General features: G+C 43.5%; 1 protein-coding gene across 1 annotated transcript; it reads right to left on the bottom strand.

Annotated features, from left to right (window-relative positions):
* Window positions 1-3,541: 3,541 nt before the first annotated feature.
* Window positions 3,542-17,712, bottom strand: GRAP2 (GRB2-related adaptor protein 2). The gene is made up of 7 exons (XM_010284478.1): window positions 17,635-17,712; window positions 14,388-14,479; window positions 11,905-12,024; window positions 9,978-10,146; window positions 8,209-8,340; window positions 5,938-6,057; window positions 3,542-3,721 (listed from the first exon to the last, which is right to left on the bottom strand). Exons 1-7 carry the CDS (start codon window positions 17,710-17,712, stop codon window positions 3,542-3,544), a joined length of 891 nt encoding a protein of 296 aa, XP_010282780.1.
* Between the last annotated feature and the right edge of the window lie 3,403 nt (window positions 17,713-21,115).

Below are 21,115 nucleotides of genomic sequence, written 5' to 3'. Positions count from 1 at the left end.
GCAGAGATCTCTATTCTGTGGCACAGAAAACCACCTGGACAGCTTTCACATGAAAGGAGATTTCCATTTACTGTTTTTCGCTCAGCCTTATTAATCACAGAGACATTTATAACCAAAATATGGATGTGCAGCAGAATGTAGGTGAAAAGTTCATTCAGACAGGAGAAAGCACAGGTCAGCTGTGCTCATCAAACTTATTTTTCCATGTGCAAGTCCATCTTCCTCGTTTTGATTTGTTATAAAAATGTTTGCCTTCCCACATACTTTTCTTACTTTTATCTCTGTTTACAATCTCTTTTCTCATGAACTGTCTTTCTTGCCTAAGAAAAATACCAAACAAAATACTTCTCTGGGTTCCTCTTTATTCCTTCCCATTTTGGTTTCACAGCGGGCTCTCTCAGGATATGTTCTGGAGCGTCGGTTCTTTACAAAACATTGACAAATGTCAGGTAAACTCAGTGTCATCTTAAGGCTCCTGTCCTACATTGCTAACACATGCCTCTTGTATGGGCAATAGAATTTGAGGTTTTCACAGCACAGGTTTAAGTGAAGCATCAGAATATTAGCAAGGATTGTGTTACAATTAAAACCTGTTGGAAGGAGGAGCAGGAAAGTTAGCAGAATATATGGGTAGAGAAGAGGAGCGCCTTTCTCCCTCTTTCCTTAAGTGACCTGATCTATGGGAGGTATCATTTCATGGGCAGACTATAGCAGAAAATGGCATGGGGCATGGAAAATGCCTCCATCCTGTGGCTACAGCACCTTCTACCGCAGCAAAACTCCCCTCTTTGCCCACGGCTCTCCTTGTACCAGAGACTCCACTGACTTGGGAAGGGCCACTGTTCTTCTCTGTGCTGTTGTTTTGCTGAGAGGAAAACAACTTCTACATTGGGAGCGTACAAAAATGCAGTCTGATGCCTGTGCCTCCCAGCTGCTGGCATGTAGAGTAATGGCAGGTAGCACTGCCTCTATTCTGGGGAGCAGGGAAGGACAATATCAGAGGCAAATGAGATGGGGTCTTGCAGACCAAAGCTTGGCCAGCAGAACATGCAGAACATGGCACTAGTATAGTTATCACAGAAGCCGTGATACCTTTGCCTCCTAGTAATTTGGGTGTAATTAGGTGCTGCTCATAATGGGAAATCATTATTTTACCCTGTTTCTGGTATGTTGTCCATAATTAGCATGCAGTCCTTTAATGCTAATTACCTTAAGTATTAATTCCTTAAACATCAATTAAAAAAATCATGTGAAAATTTACCTCTTCCTCAAACGAATCATGAGTTAACATGGGGGTACTTACAATGTACTACTTAGACTTGCTTAATTAGTTAATTTCTGTAAAGGGGTTTCAAATGTGTGAATAGCTAAGTGCATTATCTTCAATTAATTGTGTGCAACTACATCTTCACTACCAAGAGGGTCTTTATAGTGCTGAGGAAAGGAAAAAGAGACATTGCTTCTAATTTTAAAAGTAACTAATCAAAAAATAATTAATTGAAAGGTGATTTGGCATGGTGGGAATAAAAGTGAACATACCATTTCTTCTGTTTCAGTCAGACCTGAATATGAAAGATTCATCATTCATATCCCTCCTCTGCCTTTGCTGGTCTTTGGTTTCTTTACTTCCATCTTCCCTTGGTCTTAATCTTCTCTCACTGAATATTAACCCTCTCTCTTTCAAATTTGATACTAACTTAGCAAAAAGAAAAAAAGTTAAAAAAGAGCGAATCACAACAAAACGCCCTTCAAACTGTTGAGTTACTGAGGTAATACCCTCACACCAACCCAATAATAAGGTAGCTTGTTCCAAAAGAAACCTCATGGACTTCACTTCAAAAGAAGATGCTAAAGGCCCAGGACAGAGCTACTGAAACAGAACAGGGCCAAGGCAGTCATATGGTATCTTTCCATTTCCTGAACCACCCTGGTAGCCAATGGAGATAAACTCTTCATGTGTCCTTCAAAGTTTTCTATTTTATTTAGAACTTATATGCCTTGTTATTCTCATTTTACCTCAACCATTAATAATATGTTTTTGGTGGAGTTCCCTCAAAAATTTGACAATGGGTTCTTTCTGCTAATACTGTCTAGCTGGCAGCTTTATTTAGGCCAGCTACATTGAATTAGACTTTACCAAGAACCTATTTCTTGGCTTATTTTTCTCCTACTGGGACTAACAAAAGATAAGCACAACTTTCTTGCTGGGTCTGATTTGTTTTTAGAATTTTTCACTTGCCTTTTCTTTCTTTCCCAAGAATGATAAATCATCACTTCCTTGCTGACTTCCCACATGTGAAAAATTCAGGCAGCTTGTTTAATATCAGTTTGCCTGAGCAGTGGTTATGCAGCAGTGTCTCCTTCACAGGGTTTGGATCATTTTTAATGTGCATTTGCAGTATATTTGTATCACATCTGGGCATTCCCTCAGCAGTGATTTGAAAACCTATTCATTTATCTTATTTCATCCAAAAGAAACTGGAACAGAGAACAGATTATTTGATGGCCATAACTTTATTCTCTGCATACTGTAAAGTAACAGCTTAACCTGTTGGATGAGACATCCCACTAGCAAGTCAGAGTTGTGTACACAGTGATCCTGAACACCCAACCTCTGCCACCAAACCAGAAAAAACCCTTGTCTCCAACCCCTCCCCAATGCAGTTTTACAAAAGGAACTAGTGAGGGATATTCATTGTTATCAGATCCAGTAGATACTAGTTTAGCTGAAAAGCCTGACCTACTCCAACCAGGATGTCTAACACAAGTGTAGGTACCTCAGAGAGTAGCTTGAAAATGGGACAAGTTGTTGTTATGGGGTGCAGAAAGAAGAGTAGGACTATCAGAAGCAGCCAAGAAAGTAGCTTCTCAACCTTCCATACCTTCACTAGTGGTTTTTTTGTACAAAAGCTAACAGGGTCCTTTCCCTCATCTAGTATATCCATACAGTCCATACCCACAGAAAGTATTAGAGGGGTAAGCCAGAAACTATTCAGAAAAGTCAAAGTTGCCTTGTACCTCAACCTAAGACCCCCTCACTTTCCTTCCCTACCTGAAGGATTAATTTGATTACAAATGATTGTTTACTTCACCTGGGTATTCCTCCTGCCTCTAAAAGAAAGCTGAAATGGAGCCTGAAGAGAGACTATGAGATCTTGCTACCAGATCCAAAAGGAAGGGGTGGAGCTACCTGAATACTGAAGCCTGACTTGTCTGAGGTGCATTTCCACAGAACAAACCTAATTGCATGAAGTTATCAATACTTAGCCAAAGAAGGGAAGGGAAGATCCAGCAAGGTCTCAATGAACAGTCCAAGATTTTTGGTCCCTCCCCTTCATGGATGTGAAAAATAAGGGAAAAAATTCCTGTCCTCTTCAAAGGGTTCTCTTTCATACTAACAGTTCAAAAGATCAAATTGCTGATAAATTAAGACAAAACCCAAAACACTGTACGTCCCGGGGGCAAGAGAAGATGCACTCCTTCTCTGTCCCTGTCGTGTCAGAAGAGCAGCTCCATTGGCCCTCTGGGGCATACTGTGCCCTCACAGGGCCACTGGTGTGACGTAGTTGGCAGGGAAGAGACCCAGTTCCCCACGCAGACGTCCTTTCCACCATGATGGGTTGGAGCTGTCCAGGACCTCTAAGATGTCTCCACTGCGGAAGCCCAGCTCGTCATGCTCCACAGCATCAAAGTCGTACAAGGCACGGACCCATAGTGTTCGCTGGAAAGGAGATAGAGACAGGCAGGAAACAATGAGCCAGAACTCTTAAAGATTATCCTCCTGTCACCCCTCTTATGCCCCAGTACATGTGTTCACTAAGAGAGGACAAACAATGCTGAAATTGAGACCATCTTGCAATTAAACCAGGAAGCAGCCAAGATGCCAGAAAGGAGGGACCAATTTACTGGGACACCCAAGGGAAGGTGCTTGGATTCTCAGCAATCCCAGTATATTCATGGGTATTTGTACCATAAGGTGAAAAGTCAGACTGAGAGCAGGTCCTTGAGAAATGGTATTCATGTGGCTCTGTCTCCTCCGCCCTGTAAGATAAGCCGTAGTAGCCATGTTTGAAGCCAGTTATGGGAGCACAGAGAACGGCCCTGCCTGAGTTGTGCTGGGCTGTGCACTATAAGCAAATGGCTCTAGGGAGGTGAACTGGTGCTGGTACAGATATAGAAATATGTCCTTGGCCAGCAGAAGACTATGAGGGATACGTCAAAAGAGCCAGCACGCAGGCAAGTCTTGTGAACATTGTAAGGAACGATGCTTGCTCTTTCAGGCACTTCTGGGGCATAAGGGAGGGTCTTAAACCTTCTTTGGACTCTCCCCAAGGTCAGTCCTCTGAGGTCAAAAGGATTGAGGAACTGTTGGGTGTATCAGTTAATTTTGGGTTTGTACTTTAATGAGAACTATGGTCAGATTTTTTTCTTATGAGAACTTCATCGTAAGAGACTTTGCAGTCAATCTCCCATTTTGACCAGAAATCAGATTTTAAAGGACACAGTATGGGCTGCTTTTCTGGGAGATTTTTGCCACCCACACCACGGGGCATGGACAATTTAGGAGGTACATTTTGCAGGCACAGATGTTTGAACGCAGACTAACTTTTGCTAAATCTTCTAGCCAGGGCCCTGCTTAGACACGGCTTCTAGTTATTTGGCTGAAGATATAGACCTTCTTATAATTGGATTTGTGGCTTCTAAATCACTGATGGGGCGTGGCAGGCAAGGGCATGTTGTGCCCTCATTGCCACAGACTCTGAGGGACAAAAAGCCATTGTATTTTGAGCTGCATTATAATATAGATTTGGGACTTTTGCCAAAAGAAGTCATGTCCCTGTTTCTCAATTTGTTCCAAATTTCCTAATTCAATTTGTCCTCTTTCTCTCACACTTGAGAAGGGTCTGCTGTCCTTCTGTTCTCTCCTTGGATCTAGGTTCTGTAGTTGTTCTTGGCTAAGCTGTACATTTCCTCAAGGAAGAGAAGTGTGCCTTAGGTGACACTCCTAGGAGCTGATTGAGAAATACTTTGGAATTGGCAGTGGAATCATGGGCTGAGGCAGAGAAAGACATCATGCTCTCTGCAGGCATTCACATAGTGGGAATTTGCAGAGCAGGTGGTTACTTAAGGTCAACTGCCAGGTATGGATTCAGGTAGGGGAGCAGTCTGAGGTGTCTGCAGAGACATATCTGAATCATGCCCACATCCACTGTGCTAGAAGGCTCTGACAGATATGGGTGACAGGTAGGTGAGTCCCACTTCGATGGCATAGTATGTCCAAGAGGATGTGCCAGGTGCAGACAAGTAGAACTGAGTGATGACAGGTCTTCTCAGAACTGAAGCAAAAAGTGGAAGTACAAGTACATTGCAAGACAGAAGGAGCACTGTAGCATGGCAGGTATCATGAGGCAACTCTCCATAGGACTTAAAGAGAGTACTGTACGTCTAGCTACTGTGCTTAGGAAGGCCTTGCTGTGGTGGCAAAGATACTTGATAGTCTCTTGCATCAGTGGACATGAAGTCCTTCTAGGAAAGCTAATTAGGTTTTCAGAAATGTCTTGTGCTGGACTGGACCCATGCTTGATCCCAACCGATGGTGAGCTTGGGATCATTCACAACATCCCAGATGCCTATTTTGCTGAACTCATGCTAAGTTCCCTCTTCTACTAATTCTGCATCTTAACTAAGGCTGGCCTTGAGAGCAATTCTAGAACTACACTCATATAGCACTGTAGTCCTCAGAGAGCCCCAGAATCAGATTCAAGTGGCTGGGATAGAGTGCTGAGACTCAGAAACATCTTCTAAGATATGTTCCAACAGGCTTAATACACTATTCCTCATGCAACCTCTGTGCAGGTGACATTGCCCAGCCTGCTTGGCCATTGCTAAGGGATCCTTTTAGTTGGGCAGATGGGGCCTTCCAGGTATATCACCTACCGGTGTCTGCTGGTGCAGCGGGTCTGTGTGTCTCCGTTGCACAGCTGCTGCACTTCCTTGTCCGTGATCCCTTAGTCCATGCAGCCCATCTTTCCTATCCAGACTCCCACTATATCTATCCTAAAAAGAAGACAGCAAGAGAAAATTCATGTATATGCTGTGACGTATAAATGAGGGGCTTTAAGAGTCATTGGTGGCTAGGGCATCAGGGTCCAACCCTCAAAGTCAATAATCTTAGATGTCTGCTTCCAATACAGTCCCTGTGCTGCAGTCCTGCAAGCAATGCCCTTCATGGAAGAAGTCATCTTACATATTGCTCTATTTTGGATTTTTCTTCTTAGAAGTTGAAAGTTGACTGTCCTCAGCTGTGTTCCACAGCTGCAGGGAAAAATGGTCAAAGAGGGCCTCTTTTGGCCTCTGGAACTTTTGGGGAAAATTTAAAGCTGTTCTAACTGATACGTGAAAAGCCATGCTTGCCAAGGGGACTTTTGCCAATCTGGAGTTATTATGCCTGAGTCCTGCCCACTCCTTGCTCTTCCTCTATCCCATGTGCTAGTGGAATGGCAGCAACGCTGATGCAGCTGACTGTATATCTGAGATCTCACTACTTTTTCTTGGGCTGCGCCATGCTGTAAGGGGCAGGGAGCAAGCCTGAGAATCCAGTAGCTCAGTTAACCAAAGAAGAAAGATACCCAACCAGATTAAAAGAAAAGAAGCCATATGAGCACACATCTGAAGTCATATCAACACAAATCAACCCAGACAGACAGAGGAAGTAGGCAACATCTAGGGAGCAAGTTCTCTTTTATCTGCACAGCTGAGAAGTGCTGAGTGTCTTCATCCCTTCAGGCCCTTAGTGCATGCACTAAGGATTTTTTATTATAACAATGTGACAGAATCTGTTATCATGTTAGCTCAGGTTGCAGCAGTGCTTCAGTGACACAGGGTCTGATCAGCTGTGTCAACAGAGGTGAGGAAGAACAACAGCTTGTGCTTGTAAACAGTTTTCATCCTCTCCCTCTTACTGCTTCCTTTCTTGCAACCATTCTCCCAAAACCTCCCTTGGTCTCACTTGTGCCTTTATCAGCCTTAGAGGTTGATGAGGCTGCCAGAGACTGGAGCATAATTTGTACCTCACGTGTTGCTGCCAGAAACTGAGTGAACTCAATCTGGCTTTGCAGCTGCAAGACTTACTACATGGATGCTTCACTCCTATGAGTGTTTCTGCTCTGTATCAAATGTGATCCACGCATAGACTGTGCTCTAGAGTGCAGGCCCTCAGCTTTGTCAGAAGCTGTACTATTCCATCAGCAGTCCCCTGACAGGCAACACTGCTTGTCTGTTGAGAGAACAGCCATTTCACAATTGTCCCTGGCCTTGCTACATGGGAGCTCTCATGAGTTGAGGGACATGGTTTTAGATTTCTTCCCTTCAGTAGGACAAGTCCTCTCCTTGGATGATGCTATACTGTCTCTATCTAGAGACATGAGCCAACCTCAGGAAAACTATTTCCCTCAAAATAAATCAAGAAGAACTTTGAAGACAGCACCAGGTACTGCTGTTGTCCTCTCCATTCTTATGTAAGCAAAGGAGTAAAGAAACTTAACACATCAGGGATACAACATGATGAAAGAATGCAGAGAGGGCCCAGAATAAGGGAGGGGACAGAGGAATGTTCTGAAGGAAACCAAACCCTCCTAGGGTTACCATAGTCATTTCTCATCCCTGGGATGTGTTTTGTGGTGCTGAATGTCAGCAGCATAACTCAGAAAAAAGAAACAGACAGCAAGGTTTAATTTGTCCTACAGACTGAAGACAAGTTCCTGAAACCATGTATCTGTGTGTGCAAGATTTGTGAGTGTTTTTCTGCACTCTTACTGGATGATACTTTATGTCCTTTCCTAAACAAAGCAAGAACATGGCACTATTCCTTGTTTTCCAGTTTTTCCAGTCCCAAAAACTCCCTAGGAGTACTCCCAGGTTCCCAGTAAAAGGGCCACTGTACACTGACTTCTATTTTTTGCTGGTTTATCAATCAGTCATGGGTCACAGAACTAAATAAAAGCCCACATATTTATTACACGTCAAGAAAGCTCCCCAAGCTGACACCATCATTGCTGCTACTTCCGTATGAAGACCTAACTGACTTTGCTTCCTAAAGGTTTAGGGTGGCAGATTTTTGATCGTGACTGTTCACTCACTACCAAGCAATTAAGACCAATGTTTCATGTGCCTGGACTTGGTGTACCACCCCCTCGTTCCTGGTAGTACCTGTTGCTGCTGCAGTGTGGGGATAGGATGCTCTACATATCTCTTGGATATAGAAGAATGATCTTCTCCAGCTGCTCCACCCAGGTGGAATCCGTCCCGGCCCATCCGTTCCAGGCTCCCACCACGCCTCTCCTGATGGAAGAAAGGTCACAGAAGTGAGGTCAGGTTTTGCTTCCCACCACATCCTTGACTGAAGCTTAGCAATTGTTGCACACTGATCACTACCACCACCCTCTACCTTGGAGGCTCTTCCAAAGGAAAGATCCTGCCCCTCTGAACAGAAGGACAAATCAGGAATCTCATATTTTAGATCTTTGTCATAACCATTCCCCATCTGATCAGTGGGAAGTAATGGGAGGTTGCTGGGCTGAAAATGTGGCCACTGATGTGAGGACTGGCACAGGATCCAAGCTCTTTTTGGAAAGACTGCCTTTAGACTTCATTTGTCTCTGCACTGAAAGCTGTATATTACTATCATTTTATCATATGGCCGTAGCATCTAGAAATTTGAATTGTGAACAGAAAACCCACTGTGATAAGTACTAAACATAACCTGCTGAGTCCATCACCATAACAAATGTATAGAGCATTTGCCAAAGCAAACTTTACTCTTGTTCTTTCATTTGCCTGTCTGCATCTTAGAACAAATGCTCTTCTCTTCCCCTTCCTGCTCACAGTCAGCCCAAACAGGTTGTTTTACTGAAACACACGCATACACTCTTCCTTTCTCCTTCCCCAGGCAATTCTTCACTGTGATCTCGTATAGGTCCCATAGCCTCTATTTTATGCCTTGCTAATGCATTTTTAAAGCTCTGCGTGTAGGTGGTCTAGAAGGAGACAATAACACAAGCCCCTTCTTCAGACTGAAAAAGATATCATCTCTCTTTTGGAACCAGTAAGAATGACCCGCATGCAGCCTACAAAACTTTACTGCTGCAGTGAGCAAGTCACATACTTTCTGCCTTGCCTCTACCTGCACATCCTGGTAATTTAATACCAGCATCCATTTCCCAATAAAGCAGGACTTTGGTTACTGCAGTGGGCAGGCACGTTCACTTCCAGCACTGTGTGTGCAATGCATAGCAGTCTCTGCTATGTTATTGCTTGTTCTTCTGGCACAAAACCAGGAGTTCATTGGACTGGGATTTCCCTGCCTTCTCAAACATCTACTACAGCTTGCCCCCATATCTGCTATGTTCTTCTCAGCAGTACTTTTCAGTTCCTAGCAGCCAGTGCTCCAGATTCTGTCCTTGGTTCTTCCACACTCCTTACTGTGTTCACTCAGTAACAGAAGATTGACGATTCTTTTGAGCAGACAAACTTTCAACTGCAATAACAGCTGCACTCTGGGTGCGTCCAAGGACACTAGGAAAGCAGACTCAAATTCATCTCAGACATGACCTGCCAGTCAGCTGTGTACCTGCCCTTATGAAATCTAGGCATTTCAATAAGGTAGGTCCTTCTTCCCTTAGATGTGTAAGGCATCTTAGAATTTCAGCTCTGGGGCCTTAGTGCAGCTTTAGTAAAGCACCTCTATGCAGATTTTCAGCACTGCCTATTGCTATCCAAAACAGAATCAGAAAATTCTGCTCAGTTATATAACTGTACATACCACTGAAAATCTATGTTGCAGGACCCACCAGTGTAGTGATGTGACTGGCTTTCCAAGGACAGAGTCTCCCCCCACCACTGTGAGACATTCTCATGGGCTGATTCCTCCCACAGAAAGGTTTCTTACTGAGCAACTCCTAAGGATAGCTTGTGTTTACCTTTTCTTCTTGGCTGTTGTCCCTCAGGAAGATCTGCTTCTGCCTGGAGATGGAAGTTGTCTTGTAGTAGTCCACCAGCTTGTTTAGCGAGTGGAATTTCTCTGTCCACAAGTAATAGTTACCCTTTGAATCCCTCATCACTTTGAAGTGTTGCACATCATCTTCGTGCCTGGGTCCAATTGGAAAAGTAAGAGATCATCAACCAGATTGTAATTTTATCTTTTTTGAAAAAGTCTTTTCCAGAAGGGTATCAAAGCTTCTTTCTTGGCCAAATCTAGACTTCTGGAAAGTAAAGTAATGGCAGTCCTTATGTGTACTGGACCTAGATGTGGCTCTGTATTTCAAAAGACTCATCCACTTACAAACATGGAGTGCCGCAGGGTGGCCCAGTCACAAAGCACTATCAGAACAAAGCAAAGGGTTTTAATGCCTCTCCTTTAAAATAAAGGACAGAGGAGCTTTCAGGGCCACAAATAGCTAATAGCTTTATTCCATACTTTGTACAGGAGACAAAAGTGCAGTGGTAGTCCACCCACTAGCCTCTGCAGGTTCCTGTTAACATCCTCTCTACATTGACTATAAGAGATGTATTATACCTTTTCACACCACAGGCATCACCACTACATGCAGACATAGTCACATGAAGCCATACACTGAGTTTTATAATTGTATAATATCTAGTGTAATATCATTACTACTGGTCATTTTCCCTACTCAAAAGAAAAAAAAAAAGTAGTAATTATTAGTTGCTGTTGCAAGCCAAATTAACAGTCTCAAACTCTCAAACAGGTGGAACCCTGTTTCCACCTTGCAACTCCCCTCCTCTTACCTCTTGTCCAATTTGGACAATTCCTCTTTGCACCAGATGTGATCTGGTTTTGGTACCCACCTCCTTGCTCTGTGCAACTCCAGGAACTTAAAACACTCAGAGACTATATCTGCACTAATAAACTGAACAGGGACTGCGTGCTATCCTGGAGTGCTACAGTCACACAAGCTGTTAAAGTGTTAGTATGGTTTTGGTCTAAATCAAGAAGCTCTGCCCTAGATAGTGCTGGGCCATGGTTAGGGAGACAGAGTGAACCAGGAACTGTTCGCAGTGAACTGCTTGAATACAGCTGTTCCGTTCTGTGGGGTAAAGAGGGTTTAGCCATACGGGTCTGAGCTCTGCCACACTGCTTGACCTCAGGGCCAGAGAAAGAGCCTGACTGTACTTAGTTTATTGGTGTTTGTTGGTGTAGATGTAACCAGAATGTTTTCCTGCATTCCTCCCAGATACTTTTTGAGCTTCCTGAATCAGAAAGTGCACACTGCTTGGAAGAGACATTGCTAACCACTACTCTAATTTAAAACTGGTTATCAATTGTTTGACTGAAAATTGGGAAACCAACCATCATTTAAGAGCTGTACTTCGAAGCAAATGCTCTGAGAAGGGCTGGGCTATAATAAGTTGCTGAAATGCAGCTGGACTGCAAGCAACTAAAAGCCATTCCTGTCCAATGGCTGTTTAGTGGCCTGTGGAAAGTAAGTTAACAATCTAATACTCATCTCTTAATGGGTAGTAGTGGAATTCTTGGATTCGGTAATCAGAGCTGTCAGGGAATTAAAACAAATGGAAGGCACATGATTTGCACTGTGGGAGACATCCCATGTACCACTCTGCTTTGCTGGAGCTCTTTCAGAGAGGCAGGTCTCCAGGGGATGCAGCTTTGGAAGGGGGCATTCACTGTGTCACTTGAAAAGAGGCGGAAACATTTGGGAATCAGATGACTAATTTTTTCTCATTCACAACACAGCAGCACTGTCAGTGACTGGCAGCATGCAGATTTCCTAAGAGGCTATGTCACATTAGGAATCCTGTCAAGAGGAGACTAGGGACGCCATTAAACAGGAAAAGAAGCAGGAAAATGCTGTGAGAAGCGGATACCTGACAGAGATGGAGAAGTCACCGTGAGAGTTCTGACTGGCTCGAACAATGAAGGAGCCAACTCCTTTGCTCATGAGGATGTTCTCTGCTTCATGGCGGGATATCCTCTCATCAAACCAGCTGTCAGGTGGGAAAAATCATGGAGATGTTAATAAGGAATGTGAATTAAGGTGAGGAACAAAAAAGTTGAGGGTAGAGAGAATGTGAATAAGCGGGGTGGAGGAAAGACAAAACAAAAGGATCAGAGGAGCCCACAAGACTACTCCCAGTGGCCATGTACATGCTAAGGTACAGGGTTTTATGGGTGCAGACCATATTCTTTGAGCAGTAAAACATGTAGATGCAAAGAGAACAATGTAAACTTTGCCTGCTAAGAAGCAACACTCAGCTGAAACTGTAATTATAGGCACAGTACAGTAACGTGTTAGTCAAAGAAATTTTAAATTACGAATGTGTATATATATATACACACATACACACATAATTCTTGGACATATACATCAAATTGCCTTTGGTAAACTGATTGCAAATTACTGGACTGTGATGGATATATTGCAAAGGACACACATATATTTTTAGCAGAAGCAAGCCATGAAAGTTTTAGTACTAATAAATTGGTTCCTGCAAGAGTTATAATACCAAAAATTTGCAGAAACACAGAATACATAAGCACACTTATGTAAATTTAGCTAGGCATAACAAACAATAGTATAAGGCACTGGATAAATAACAAGAAAGTCACCATAAATAGTAAAATAATACAGTGTCAATAGGAATTTTTCAACAGAGAGAAAAATCATCATGTACACTTATATGTGTTCACTCCACAGCTGAGAAGATCTACAATCTACAGTCCTCTGCTTTTACATAATGCTTAATTGCCTGCATTGCATTAAAATTAAGGACTGATAGTTTCATAAGCTCTGTCATTTCCACTTTTGATTTTCGTTATAATTCTCCTTACTGTCATCACAGTTTACCTATGTATCATTAGCAAAGGGAAATCAGACTTTAGTCAGCACTGATAACCAGTCTCAATGATTGCTTGACAAGAGAAAGATGGGAAAAAACGGTCCATCAAAAATAGGAGACAGCTTTCTTCCCTACATCAGATTTTAGCATCTGGCCTGAACTACTTCAAATTGCAGACCTGCTACTCTTAGAAACGCATAAAAGTGGAAATATTTCTTCACAGGTCTTGCACAGAGAAAGCATAATGAGAAAAATGTGTGAAAAAAGAAGCTGCTAGTGTTCCTCCATGATGCCACAGCCCTGTGAAAGAGTGAACAACTGACTGCGAGATCTTGTCCCCCGGGGGCCCAAAAGTACAAGCCCATATTTGCACAGCGAACTAATAATGTCCTTCAGTTCAGCCAAGCAGGCTGACTTATGTCCAAAACAGCTGGTAAGTGCCACCTCCAACGGGGACAGTGGTGTTTATTTGTACCCTCAAAATCCCTGTACACTCCCGGTTTGCCTGCTCAGGGCACCGGTGTGTTACAGGTAGTGGTACTGGGCTTGGTGCATGCTCTGCCTCTTCGCTCCTAAAATGCTGCAGCACTTTTTCAAAAGAGGACAACTAGAGGTGCTTCAGGGAGCATTTCTGCCAACTGAAAGGAAAAGGTTGTAAAAATTCCATACGTTGTCATATTGATGGCACAGGGCTGGACAGCACATTTAACATACATTTAAACACCTGTCAGTCCTTTCTGAAGGTGCAGTGCCATCTACTAAATGGGAAGAGAGAAATGAAAGTATGCCTGTCCTCTGACGGATCTATGGGTGTGCAGTTATGAAACGTGGAGTAGGCGGAGGGGGGTGTGTGTGTGTGCGTGTGTGTGTGCGTGTGTGCCTGCACGTGTGTGGGAGCAGGGCGGCATGTCTAGTCTATCATGCCTGTCGCTTCACAAGTAACACCAGCTGTCACATGTCGTGTAGCATCGCACTGACCTCTAGTGTATCGAGAGAGACTCGCACACCCTTTGCCGGGGCGGGGGGTTGTGTGTGGAATGCGGATGGCAGGGTGGGAACAGGGAGTTAAAATGAAATGTAGTTAAGAGTCGGGGGATGTGTGTGGAATTACATTTTTTTAATTCATTTTCAGAGAGATCTCTTGCTCTTCCTTTTGTGCTCAGCCTCTGTCTGCGTTGCCAAGATTTCACATCATGACTATTCTCCTTCTGTCCGAGGAGATCTAAATGCAGTTCCTGCCACATCCCAGTGACATCCCTCTGAGCAGCAGTAACAAAGGAGTCACTTGGGAGTGATAGAGAGCATTGAGAACCATTCAGCTCTGAAAGAACAGAAGGTGCTTCAGGGTAGAAATAAGGTGCGCTGGTAGAACTGCATATAGGATTATGGCAGTACATTATAACCAGTGCTTTCTCTGTCATGTCTTCCTTTGTGCATGCACGCACACATGCTCTTGACAGCACTCTGTGGAAATGTGCAATGGTGGTGCACACAGTTTCTTTGACACTTACGGGGGAACGTGAAAATCAATGAAGTTCTTAGGAACATAGCCCTCTTGACTTCTGAGCTCAGCCTTGTACCACTCTTCCTGGGAGCTCAAAACCTGCAATGGAGAGATGGATGGAATGAATGTGTCTCCTGAGAAAGGCAGAAATAACCAAGCTTCTGGCACAAACCTAGAATTTCTTGTAGGAATAGATGAGAACTCCACATACGCTCTACTTCCCACCCACCATGCAGCAAATTTAGTGGCTGATGATCACTTCAGAGCAAACAAAGCAATAAAGAAGACCGAGTAGAATTAGAGGGATTGCTTGTTAACCTTATCCCCTCATCTGAATGCCTGCCCAGGTGGCTGGGGATGCCATCTGCATGTCCTGTGAAATGGAGAAATTCAGCTCTGAAGGACTTAGAGGGTCTAGGGTGTTCTCTGTGCTGCTTTAAATAGTTGGTACTGGAGCATCTCAGTTAAACAAGGGAGGAAAAAAATAATCTGAATTAATTTTATTTATAATCTGAAAACTCCTCTGACATGTATGGGTATAGAGGGATATACAGCTGTATCTGTGTGTGCATTATGACTGCACAGATGTTACCATGTGCTCTCACATGTCATTTTGCAAGAGATTATTTAGTCCGTTAAGTCCTCAGCTGCCCTGAGCTTTGCCAAGGTAGATAAAAGAAGGAGGCAAGAAGTATTTTAAAGCCGCTATTACACTTAAGAGATTGTAGGATAGCAGGAAGCCAGTCCACAGCCCACACTGTAGTGGCTTCAAGTGTGATCACTCTAATGTTGACTCGTAATGATCCTTAGGCACTGCAGTGCTGACCAGGGACTGCCCAAATTCTCTACTCCCTGGCTGATGGCCTCTGATACAGCCCTAAGCTAGAGGAGAGAGGAGAGGGATAAAACCACATTGTGATTTTACTGCAAATGTTGTGGTCTTTGGTGTTTTGCTTGACATTCCAACTTCTGGGACAGAATTCCGCTTTATGAAATAGAACATGTTTCTGTTCTCTCTGGTTTTGGAGAGGAGCCTGAAAGCATGAGCCATGACAGTTTTAAAAGGAGAAAGCAAGCATAAAAGAATTTAAAATCTATTGTTAACAATAATAATACTTGTTTTGTAAGCCAATCTCATGTTTTTGGGAGCCTAATGCACATTCTAAACTCTTAGTGTTGGCAACAGGATGTTACTGTCTCTGGGGCCAATTCTCCATTGCCTTGCCAGCCACGTAGTCCTTTTTTATGCATTTGGATACAGGAAGGTTGGGGAATAGAAACCTGTGGAGTTCCCTACTTGTACAGTCACTGCTTCCCCCACCCCTGGATGCTGGGATTAAGGCTCTTTTTCACTGCTGTGGTTAACCAAAGGGGATGATAGCTACTCCCTGCTCACACTCAGGCCCTGCTCTGTTGGCAGCAAGGTTTCCAGAACGACCCACCTGCTGGTTCTTAGTGCAGGGCTGGCAGGTGCGTCATCCTCTCAGAGAAGGATGTGGCAGGAGGCAGGCGCTGAGAGGGTGGATTTCCTCCTGTCACTGCTGGTTGAGGGCCTCATGTTTCCTGTTTTCTAATCTCTACATCAATACTGTTCATCTTATCTCCTTTATAAATCAGAAAAGACAGCCAGCAGGTTGTGCAGGCAGCAGGAGGGGACTCATGAAGAGATATGAATGTATGTGTGTGTATGCCAGAAGAGAGATGTTACTCAGGCTAATTTACTGTTACAATGGCTTGGACGGCTAAGGTGTTATTTTGCTCACATCAAGGATGTTAAAGTAAAAGGCAGTCTGGCTTTTCTGGTACTGAAGTCTCTGTGACAACTAATAATATTACTGATGTGTAGTGTTATTTGACACTTTTCATCAGCAGCTTCCAACATACTTTGAAAGGAAGCTCTAGCTTATGATGAGAAGGGAAACTGAGGAACAGAAAGAAAAGTGGTCTGGCCAACACCATCACCCCAGCCAGGGACTTGATAAAACCACAGTCTCCTGAGGAAGAAGGTATCAGGTAAAGATCATGGGCCAGCAGGGACGTGGGGACAACTTTTGACCTAAGGAAGAATTAGGAATGAGAGTGTACATCTACACTGAAGAGGGGCAGCGATTCCTCCAGAACCTTCTCATAGCTCTCTGGAAAAAAATGGTATTTGATCTTAATGAATTCTGGATGCCATCAGCTTTGTCTAAGCTTCAATAACTAAAAAGCCAATAAAATGAAACATGGTGGTGGAAGAGGCAAGGCTGAGATCCAATATCTGGTTATTAACTGGGACAGCTGGGACTTTACAGGGAGGTAGCGAAGGCTTCCTGGCCAACTTTTAGATCCTGGTTTAGATCCTATTGTTTTACAACATCCCTTTAGACAGTGGAGGAGTTAGGGCCTTAGAGAGGAATTAGACTTTTTCAGCTGAAACAGAACAGCTATGTTGAGGGCCGAGAAGTGAATAAATAACTAGGGTGGAGCAGCATGTGACATCTGTGAGACTTTGGTAGGGTTAACAAGAGCTCTTCTACCATAACACATGCAAATCAACTTTAAAGAGACTCTCACATGCTCTGCATTGTATATGTTCAACTCTACTTCTGCCATTCCTCCACTGCTAAATTCCTGCAAGTGTGTATATAATATTATTAGCCCAGGACCTCTTAAAGTCTTCCATGATGTGTGTAACAGACTGCCCCATGGACTTTTCCTCTTCTATTTGCAATTGCTCAAAACCCCTGCAGCAACTAACAGTAATTACTTACAGTGAAAAGTTTGATATAAGTTCTATAATGCATGATAACTATCTTTTAAACAGTTTAAGAGCTGGAAATAAGGAAGATAGCAATCTCTCTGGACCACACGCATCCTGCCTGCCTTTAGACATAGTCATCCTAAACATAGTCACCCTAGACTACCTAGATAAGTCAATGAAAACAGACAGGACCCTCAAAATCTGTCTACCGAAGATCTGGACTTCTGCCCTAGCAAAGGTACTTATCCTTCCCTGCTGACTACTGGAGGACTGTAGGGCAACTAAATCTATAATTTATAGACCTAAAATCAAGTGAAGTGGACACAGACTCAAGTGACCTGGGAATTGTTGGTTGACCTATAGCGAGCCCTATGGGAGATGAGTATCCTGTATTTGTATCCCAGTTTATAGGCGGCTGTCTTCATCTGTTTTGCCAGGGCAAATGGGAACATAGAAAGATCTGGCAGCACTCTCAGAAATGCTGTTTAGCCAAGCCTGGGGCTGCACTTACCTTCAGCATGTCCCCAGCCTGGAAGCTCAACTCATCCTCTCCAGAAGCACTGAAATCAAACTTGGCGATGGCTTCCATACTATGTCTTGGTGACAGAGAAAATCTGGAAGAAGTATACGCTTGTCAGCATATAGGAGCTGCTGGGACTGCTGAGTCTAGCCTCTAGAAAGCTTATAGGCAATGCTGTGATTTGTACATGGATGAGCATGTGCCAACCATTGGGGACATTAGTTATTAGACATGGAAAGACATTAGCAAGTAGAAGAGATGGCACAGCCAAGAGGCTATGATTAGCTCAAGTCAGTAGTTCAAGCAATGCATTGTGTATGCTTATTCCAAAAGATCTCTTTCTCTGCAGCAATCTCATGGAGAAGTTTGCACACATCACTCAAATAAGCTGGTAGCAAGGAAAAACCTTCTGTATAGACCAACCACTACCCTGTCACAGTTCCCAATAAAGCAAGTGACTCTGTCATGAAATAGATGAATGCATTTGCCCTCTGCAGTGACTTAATCTCAAGAGTGAGACAAATTGTGGACAAAACGATCAGTCTGCAATAAATATAATTTTTTCTTGGACAGGGGCCACAATACTGAAGGTTGAAAGAGACTTTTCTCTGTGATGGCTTAGCATGGGTGACCACAAATTTCAGCTAGGAAAAACTGTTTGCAGAAAGGCTGTATTCCCTATTTTGGAGCAGGCAGAGATAGAAACTGTAGCACTGACAAATTTAAGGCATGCACTTACTCTACCTCAGTGTTGGTAACCCAGGAGCCGAAATGTAGCAGACAGTCTGCAAACCAAAGCCCGCTTTTCATAATCAGAGCAACTGTGGCAGGGGAAGTAGCAAAATGAGCTTCACTTCTTCACCACTTCCTGCTCATGTAACTCAGATGTACCCCAGCAGGACCACTTCTATAACCAAGAGAGTTACTCATTTCCCATGGCTGGCTCATGGACCCTGCAAGCCCAGCGGTGAGGCTGCCAGTGACGAGGCAAAAAATAGTTAGCCTGTGCCACATTAAGCAAGTGCACTGCTGGTAGATGCTTTTGCAGCCCAGCTTGTGAAGACCATCAGACGGCTCCAATATAGAAGTAACTTTTATGGTTACTAAACTGTGTTTGTCTGGAAACAATGATCCTGAAGCCAAAGGTTCCACTACCTAACTTCACTTCTCACAAAAACACCCAGACTTTACAGCTTGAGAAGAAATACCAACGTGCCAGATCCAAAACACTCTTAACCAGAAAGCCCTAGTAAGAAACTATACGAACAATCCTAGTTAGGGGGCTATTTCTTGTCTCCGGTTAGAACTGAGAGAAGATCCCCAAAATCTGAAGTGCTGATACCCCCAAATTATGCCACTTTAAAATCAACAGGTTACTGTAACTCTCCTTCTCTGCAATACCTCCTATAAGCTTCCTCCTTTGACACACAATCCAGGGATATAACTCCCTGTGTACCAAGGATCCAGTGCCCAGCTCTGATACAGCACAACTTGACTCAAACTGCTGAGATTGAGCTGGGAGAAAATCTGCAGGGCAAAAATTATAGAGGTGGGGCTGTTGAGATAGCACCAGCAGCAGCTCAGGGATTCAAGAGCCAAAACACCAACATGGAAAGATATAAAATCTCCGAGGAAAAAACCAAACAAACCACAGCCCAGGAGGTTTAATCAGGATAGTCAGTCTAGCTGAGGACCAGCCAGAAATCATTGGGGTCACTGAGTTCTCAGTGCCATCAGTGCTGACCCAGCTGGTGGCGGAGGGCAGACATGGAGGCTAAATCTTCCCTCCCGATTGATGCCTGCCTAGCCAGCAAAAACTCTTCAGGTGCTTTTACACAGGTGAGGAGTATGCTAATGATTAGCCTAATATTTCATTAAATCCTAGCTAGCTTCTGTGTGCGTAAAGCAGTTAGTTATTGGCTACGTTGTGTGTTTTCTGCTTGCAGGGTCCCTTTGCACTTGACTAAAGATACTCAGATAAAGTCATCCACAAGAGAGGCTGTAACATCACTGGACATTAGTTCTGAGATTTGTTGCATCTCATTTCTAACTACGAAAAGATCTTCACATGCTTCCTTTTGGATTCTGTTAGCACCCTCTTTTTTGCTGCTTATAGGTGAATTTGTATTCATGCGACTGATGTGAGCTATGCGGCACCAAGGCAAATTTTTTAGCAGTCCACAGGCAGATCTGCCCATTCAATATGAACTCGTCCTACAGCAACTGGGGTTGTTTCAGTGTTGAGGCCTCTCATGTAGCTTGGAGTATGTAGATCAGTTGTGATCTGCGGTACGCCCGCTATTCCAGCCCGCTGTCTTAGGGTTTTGTCAATATACATCAATACTGAACTGTAACATCTTATGTTTTACCAATGTGATTTATACTTAGCCTTTAGCTTTCCAGCTATTCCAAACCTTTTCACCGCCTTTTCTTTCCATCCACTTATTAATGCTCTTTAATTCTTATTCTGGATACCCTTTACAAATGTGCAAATATAGATTAAGTTTGCCCTCCGATTGCTCCACTCTTATTCCAGGCATTGGTGTAACTCTGTAGATGCAACTCAGGCATGATCTGAGAACTGTACTCCTTCTTGGAGTTTCAATCTGTAACCTCTCACAGCCAGTGTGAGCCCCTTGCGTGCTAACAGAGCACAATAGTATTAAATAGGAGGGGAATTAACCATTGAGGGAACTAGTTAAACAAGGATAGTCTTTCATGGATGAGAACTGAAGAAAAAGGCTAAAGGAGAATTATTTTAGTAAGGGAAGTTTTTCAGAATTTATCTTGCAGTGGTGGGCTGCTGCAAAGGGATCACAGCCAACAGGCAGATCCTGGAACTCCTAAGTTCAGAGCATTAATCCCAACCTGAGAAAAAAACCACATGTAAAAACAATAAACTGTTTAAATACAAATCCTGTCTTTGATTTTTGCCCCTTAGTCACAGAAGAGACAGTGGGGGTTCTCTCTGCAGGGGGCAGGAGGGGAAAAGTCTTTCATTTTTCAATATCCCAAATGTTAAAGATACTATTGGAGATGTGACCCCCTCAAAAGGAGAGGGGTTTGTGAAACAGTTAAAATCTCCTCTCTCACCTCCTTTTCAATTTCAGCAATCCCAACCTCGGGGAGGGACCAGGAGACAGATACCTCTTCAAACAATCTAACACATGGATTAAATGTGCTTTTCATTGCCAGCGGCTGGATTTAGAAGTGACTCAAATACCATACACAGTGTTGGCTGTGTTGATAAATCAGCAATGCAGTAATGCTGTAGCCTTAAGCTCTTCCCCAACCAACTACTAAAGCACCACTAGCCAATAATCCTGTCTTTGAACTCCAGCCTACCACTTTTCATCACCTGAACTTCAAACCAGTTCTGTTTTTCTGATCCTGTTCCTCCCTCCATCTGTAACTCGAGAATCCTCACTCCACGTGGGTCGGTGCTGGGCCCTCATGAAAACTCCCCTGCCAG

Source organism: Phaethon lepturus, unplaced genomic scaffold (genome assembly GCF_000687285.1).
Source record: "Phaethon lepturus isolate BGI_N335 unplaced genomic scaffold, ASM68728v1 scaffold10083, whole genome shotgun sequence".
Classification (NCBI taxonomy): Eukaryota; Metazoa; Chordata; class Aves; order Phaethontiformes; family Phaethontidae; genus Phaethon; species Phaethon lepturus.
The sequence above is the reverse complement of the archived record's forward strand: the minus strand, read 5'-3'. Positions and strand labels throughout refer to the sequence as shown.

Excerpts from the sequence above, each read along its gene's own strand:
- GRAP2 (XM_010284478.1), bottom strand. The coding sequence starts at position 17,712 with ATGGAAGCCATCGCCAAGTTTGATTTCAGTGCTTCTGGAGAGGATGAG. Across the intron at positions 14,480-17,634 it reads AGGCTGGGGACATGCTGAAG|GTTTTGAGCTCCCAGGAAGA; the intron begins GTAAGTGCAGCC and ends TCTCCATTGCAG. Across the intron at positions 3,722-5,937 it reads CGCTGCACCAGCAGACACCG|CGAACACTATGGGTCCGTGC; the intron begins GTAGGTGATATA and ends TCTCCTTTCCAG.